The sequence below is a fragment of the Cyprinodon variegatus genome, unplaced genomic scaffold, assembly GCF_000732505.1.
Source record: "Cyprinodon variegatus isolate N-32 unplaced genomic scaffold, C_variegatus-1.0 Scaffold1547, whole genome shotgun sequence".
NCBI classification, from domain to species: domain Eukaryota; kingdom Metazoa; phylum Chordata; class Actinopteri; order Cyprinodontiformes; family Cyprinodontidae; genus Cyprinodon; species Cyprinodon variegatus.
In genome coordinates this window covers 43,734-49,550 of record NW_015152000.1, presented here as the reverse complement: position 1 = coordinate 49,550, position 5,817 = coordinate 43,734, and the positions used below count along the sequence as shown (strand labels likewise).

Here is a 5,817-nt window from a genome sequence, read left to right as displayed (position 1 = left end):
GTTGTTCTAATATATAGAACCTGTGCATCATCTCATGGGTTCCTCCTCATGTTGATTCAGTCTCTTTTACACAGTAAATACTAAATGGCTGTTTGCAGTCGTGCTTCGGATGTTATCATCATGGGTTATCATCCCCATAAATGGCCGCTAATCACAGCCATTTATTGGGATGATAACCCATAGAATGGCTTAAGATTGTGCCAGTAGGCTCGCTAGGTGGTTATCATAGAGTGAATCCTAATCCTTAACCTAAGGTAGTTCCTTTCCCCCCGTGGAATGAAAGACTCTATTAACGTGTAATCTGAAAATAATATCAGTAGTTCTTCATGTACTGTAAATATAACCAAATAAAAAAAAAATCTGCATCTCGCTCATATTAAACAAACCAAAAACAAATAATCTCACATCCTGTCACTGGGTGGTAGCTTCCTCTCCCTCTAAATATTTAATTCTCTGTGAAAAAATGCCGATCATTCTGTCATGATTTATCAAAAGATCTGACCCACATGCAGAAAACCAGAGAGACCAGGGGAAAGTTTAACAGGTTTTATTGTGAGTAGGTAGAGAGGAGTCCAGTGCTGCTCTGAACACTGTGAAACGGGACTGAAAAGTGAAGGGGAAGATTCTGCGGTTAGTTCAGGGACAGTCGGAAATTTGTGTCTTTGATTTGAAGAAGGGAATAAATGCAACAGGACTCCCGTTTCCAGAAAAAGGTGTGTTTCGTTGAATCCAGTCGGTGTGGGTTGTTCCAGTAATAGACTTGTTCGTTGGAGGGCGGACAGGGTTTAACCAGGTTGAGGTGTTTCCTTGAGGAACAGTGGAGCTGACTGCCACTTAGATTTCCTGTGGTACTTGAACGCTTTCTTGTGGAGATGAATCCCCTGCTCAGAGAGACGGCAAAACAATCCTTGGGGAAAAGTAGATCCAAACCACAAACTTGAATTCCAGCTCAATTTGGTGGTCAGACGATCCTTCCAGGGGGGAGAAGGTCCAAAACATCTAGTTAGCAGGATGACTTCCTGCCGAGAGGCAAAGACAAAAACAACAAGATTAAGACTCAGGTGACAAAACTCAGCATGGCTAGAGTACCCAAAACTGGCAAACACTCTGGTGTCGAGGTAGTGGCAGTCAGCAGCTTAAGAGTCCTCCGGTAATGAGGCAACCATCCGCAGGTGTGCGAGAAGGCCAACGAGAACCAGGCGCCACCTGGTGGTGGAGGGAAGACAAACAAAAACACAACCCACACAAACTGGATTCCTAACACATTCTTTAATAAGACCCTCGTCAAACGGACATGCAATGTTTGTTTTTAAATCCTAATGTATCTAACTGACCTAGTGAATTATGGCTGTAAGGTGAGCAGAGACAGAGGACACTTTGAGTTGACTAAAGAAACCCCTCAGATGACCAGCTTAGCTCTTGGGAAACAGAAAACTCAGAGTTTCCTTTTTTTCAGGTTTAGAAAGCTTAGAGTTTTCTGTAAACCTTTTTCGTAACACTGTCCCAGGTTCACTCTATATGAGTTCAAATTGTAAAATCTCAGTTTGCAGTCTGTCTGGCTGATGCTGTTATTACTGATCAAACTTTTTGATTTGATTTATCCTGTTTATCTGCAGTCACAGCTGGGGATCCATGAGGTGGAGTTAAAGGAGCTCATCTCTGAGAGAGAAAGGAAAGTGGAAGAAATCCACAAGTCTGTTCGGGAAATGAAGGTGAGTTTAGGTGAGACTCATTAAACATAGAAACCTCTGATAAGAATGAATTCTAGATGGTTTTTCTCTGCCAACAACAATGGCCTCTGATCAGTCTGATGACAGCAGTCTTTAATGAAGCTGCTGTAATCAGCATTAACCTACTGGATATATTCTACCCTAGTTATGCTGACTGAGACAGATTCACAATGTAAAGTTTCAGAAAGGACTGAGATGGAAGTAAAAAAAAGCATGTAGCAGCGATTTAACTAAAGAAATATTTGGAAATTTACATCTGAAAGAGTTTGTCTGAACTACAGTTCATAGAGGAATTCTTCCACAGGTTCATATCACCTAGAAGGAAACTTCATACTTAGGTCATGGTGAGGAAAATAATTGTTTTTTCTAGCAGGCCAAAGACATCTATGTGGCTTTAAACTGGAATAGAGTCAGAAATGGATCCTCAGCATCAGGTTCTGAGGACACAAAGGAACCCAAAATAGTGATGGGTTGGGATGTCAAAAAGAGATTTTATTACTAAAAAGAACTCAAAAAAGTTCAAAATGGGAGGAAATGCAACAGGAAAACAATGATGAAAGGAAGAAAGTGAATCTGGTAGAAGAACCAGCTGAAGGGAACAGACTGATGACTGATGGACACAGAACAAGCAGAAACCAGCAGAAACTTCCTGAACCAAGAAAGACAAACACTGGAACCAGAATCCAACCAAAACAGAAAACAGGGAAGAACCTAGAGTCTGAAAACCAAACAGGAATGAAGGCAGTGGGTAACAGATCCAGGAAGTACCCACGGCCCAAAATGATCTAAATGGAGTGAATAGCAGCTCTGGGTTCCTGTCCCTGTAGAAATGTGAAACACAGTTTATTATCGGTAGAAACAGCAGGTTCAGCAGGTCACATCTAGCATCTGCAGCGTCGACCATCTTCTCCCAGCTGCTCCTCCAGAGCATCGGTGGACAGATCAGGCCTCTGGACAAACCTGCATAAAGGACCTTTACCTGTCTTCCTTGTGTTTTGTTGTGGTGAATTTAAAGTGCAAAGAACCAGGAAGGAGTGACATGGCCATGCTGTGCTTACTATTAATGCCTCAGGTGTATTTACACCTTAAGAGCTCTGGTAGTTTGTTAAAGGACCTTAGAGAAATTAGGATTATGGAGGGGAGGAGGCTGAGACACAAAGCAGCAGATTACAAGGCAGAACATGAGGGAATGAACTGAATGAGACGGAACAAGCTGAGAACCAGGAATGACTGCTGGATGGTGGGAGCCTAAAGCAGGTGCAGACAATATGCATGCAAACAGGTGAGGAGAGCCACTAATTAAACCAAGGAGAAACACAGGATCTAATCTGAGAGGATTAACTAAGAATATGAACAAAACAAAATAAACACTGAAGGAAATATCTAAGAACTGGAACCTGACAGATTGTAACATTATGTCAAGAGAAAACTCTTAATAAATTAACTTTATTGGTCTCAGATCGGAGAAATTTACCTCTGCATTTAATCCTAAATGTTTTTTTCAACTCCAACAACATCAGTCAAAGTGCTCTGATGGAAAATGCAGAATTGATTTAGTCACAGTTTTATACTAAAATATTAAGATATTTTCTAATGTATTATTAAACTGGTCAATTGAATAAATTGGTAAATTAAAAAAAGTAAAGGAAAAGTAACTGTTATTGACTGAACATGCTTTATGAGTCCAAAAAGGAAAAAAAAGGAAAATACTTTTTTAGGGATCTTAAAAAGGAGGACTTGATTACCAACCCCTGGAACATTGGTTATCACTGATCCCTGTATATGGAGGCCTTATAATACTGTTACTGTGACCACTTGACTCAATCAGTTTATTCCCGTCACTATTTTCAGAAACATATGAGTATCGATCCAAGTACTAAGCTGAATTCTTTCCAGTCCTAAAAACTGAGCAGCTCTTTCACTAGAACATTGTTATTGACGACCAACAGAAACCAGGAGACTCAAACCTCAGGATTTATTTTTTCAAAAGACAATCAGGAGCTAACATGTCAGAGTCTGCGTGGAAATTAAATAAAGAGGAAGTTCACTGATCCTGGATGGAAGAGGAGGTTGGTCTAAATGCAGCTGCAGCTAATGAATTACCTGCTTTCTAACTGGAGCAGAGAGATAAATAAACACCAGCATCACAGTCATCTAATGAAGTTTTGGTCAGCTGTGGAAACAGAATAAGGATCAAATCAAAGCAGAAAAGCAGCCTTGTGGTGTTTTAGGAATAAAAGCATCAGAGTTCCTGGCTGGTTTTAGTTTTCTGACACATAAAACATTAAATCCATGGATGAGAGGAAATCTCACAGTAAGAGACCAGGAGTAACACAGAGAACACAGTAAAACACAGAGAAATTAAGAAAAACAAGTTCAATTAAATTAAATTCAGTTTATTTCTATAGCGCCATTTCACAGGACATCTCATCCGAGGTCACTTTCCAGTTCACCAGATCATCCAGTCAGATTGATTCAAAGTTTTCTATCTAAGGAAAACCAGTTGATTGCATCGACTCATTGACTCTACTGCAATCCCTCACACTAAGCATGCTTGTAGCGACAGTGGACAGAAGCAGACATAGAAAAAGAAGCAAAGATATAAATCCAGAGCTGCTTGAGCCTGAGCTGGGCCTGTGGTCCTGGTTTGTACTGGTTCTGAGCGTAAAGTATTGCAGTGTGATTCTGTGTGGAACAGAAACCGGACCCGGTTCCTTTAAAAGTAAAACAGAAAAATCCTGGAGTGAAGTCAGTATCCCCATCATATCTGAATGCGGATGCTTCTCTAAAGGAGACCTTCAACAGAACGAGAGCTCTATTTATAAAATGGATGCTTGTTTTGATTTATTTATTTCAGTTATGTTCTGCTCAGTGTATGCAGGGTAACAGGTGGACATATAATTACTAATTAATAATTATAATTAGACCATCCTCTGAGGAACTCAGCTTTCTGCATATGAACCACATGTGGGCCGAGGTTCCCTGCTGGAGGCTGCAGCTGGAGTCAGAGGGCGACATTATGGTGACATGTAGTCATAAAACCTGACTGGATAAAAAAGTAAGGAGAAAGACGTTTAAATGTCAGACTGAATGCTGGTTTGGTTCATGTGTTGTTTTCATCAACAGCCACTAGGGGGCATAATTGGCTGCTCTGTGGCTGCAGTAAAAGTCAAAAGAATGAAGGTCAGACACTGAGCTCACTTCATTCATCCATGCATAAATGACATAACTAATGACTTTGAACATCACAGCTTTGTTGACTGTTGATGCTGCATCAGTCGTCTGATATCTTCTGTCTGCTGCCTCCTTCTTCCCCATGACTCTGTCAACAAACCGTCTCCCTCAGTTTTAAATGAGCCTAAGGATTCCAGGTCCAACATGTCCGATCATTTCTGGTTCTGATCCCAGTGATTTCAGTAACTTTGCCACACATCAAACCTTCTATTTATCTCCAATATCTGTTAAAAACAGTTTTGTGCTGACTCCACCTGCAGTTTCTATGAGTGGTTCCAGTGTGGTTTTAAATCCTCCCATAGCTCTGAAACAGCCCTGATCGCCAATGACCTCATCTCATAATGGCTGATTCTCCCTCCTCATGCCTATGGCACCATCTCACCCTCCATCCTTCTCAAACTATTCGGATAAAACAGAAATCTTTATAATTGGTACCAATTCTCCTCTCTCTAAAACCAATAAGACCTCCTTCCCTGTGGATTATTCCTCTGTCTCTCCTTCTCTTCATCCTCTCCTTTCTTTTCCAGCATCATTAGGTCTGTTCATCTCTCTCTACCTCCATCCTTCCCATTAATTCTCAAATAGCTCAGAGCTTAGCTGCTCATTGGCTACATTGGCTCCCCATCAGATTCTGAATCCTATGTAAATATTTTTTTCCCTGACTGCTAAAGCTCTCCATGACCTTTGCCCCTGCCTGTTTTCTGAGCTTCTCCACAGTCAGACGTCCCCTCGCTCCCTCAGGTCTTCCGTTCGTCTCCTCTTTCCCACTGAAAAATAACCCGCTATTTTTTTTTTCTAATTATTTATTTTAATAAAAGACTAAACAAGAATAAACAAGTTAAACAACAATATA

The 5,817-nt window shown here is 40.8% G+C and overlaps 1 protein-coding gene across 2 annotated transcripts in view; it reads left to right on the top strand.

Annotated features, from left to right (window-relative positions):
• Window positions 1-5,817, top strand: part of LOC107103864 (E3 ubiquitin-protein ligase TRIM39-like) — a 27,122-nt gene that overhangs the window by 8,504 nt on the left and 12,801 nt on the right. For both annotated transcript variants that reach the window (XM_015403706.1, XM_015403707.1), the window contains exon 4: window positions 1,617-1,712. In XM_015403706.1, coding sequence (XP_015259192.1) covers window positions 1,617-1,712 — 96 coding nt within the window. The remainder of the gene's footprint in view (window positions 1-1,616; window positions 1,713-5,817) is intronic.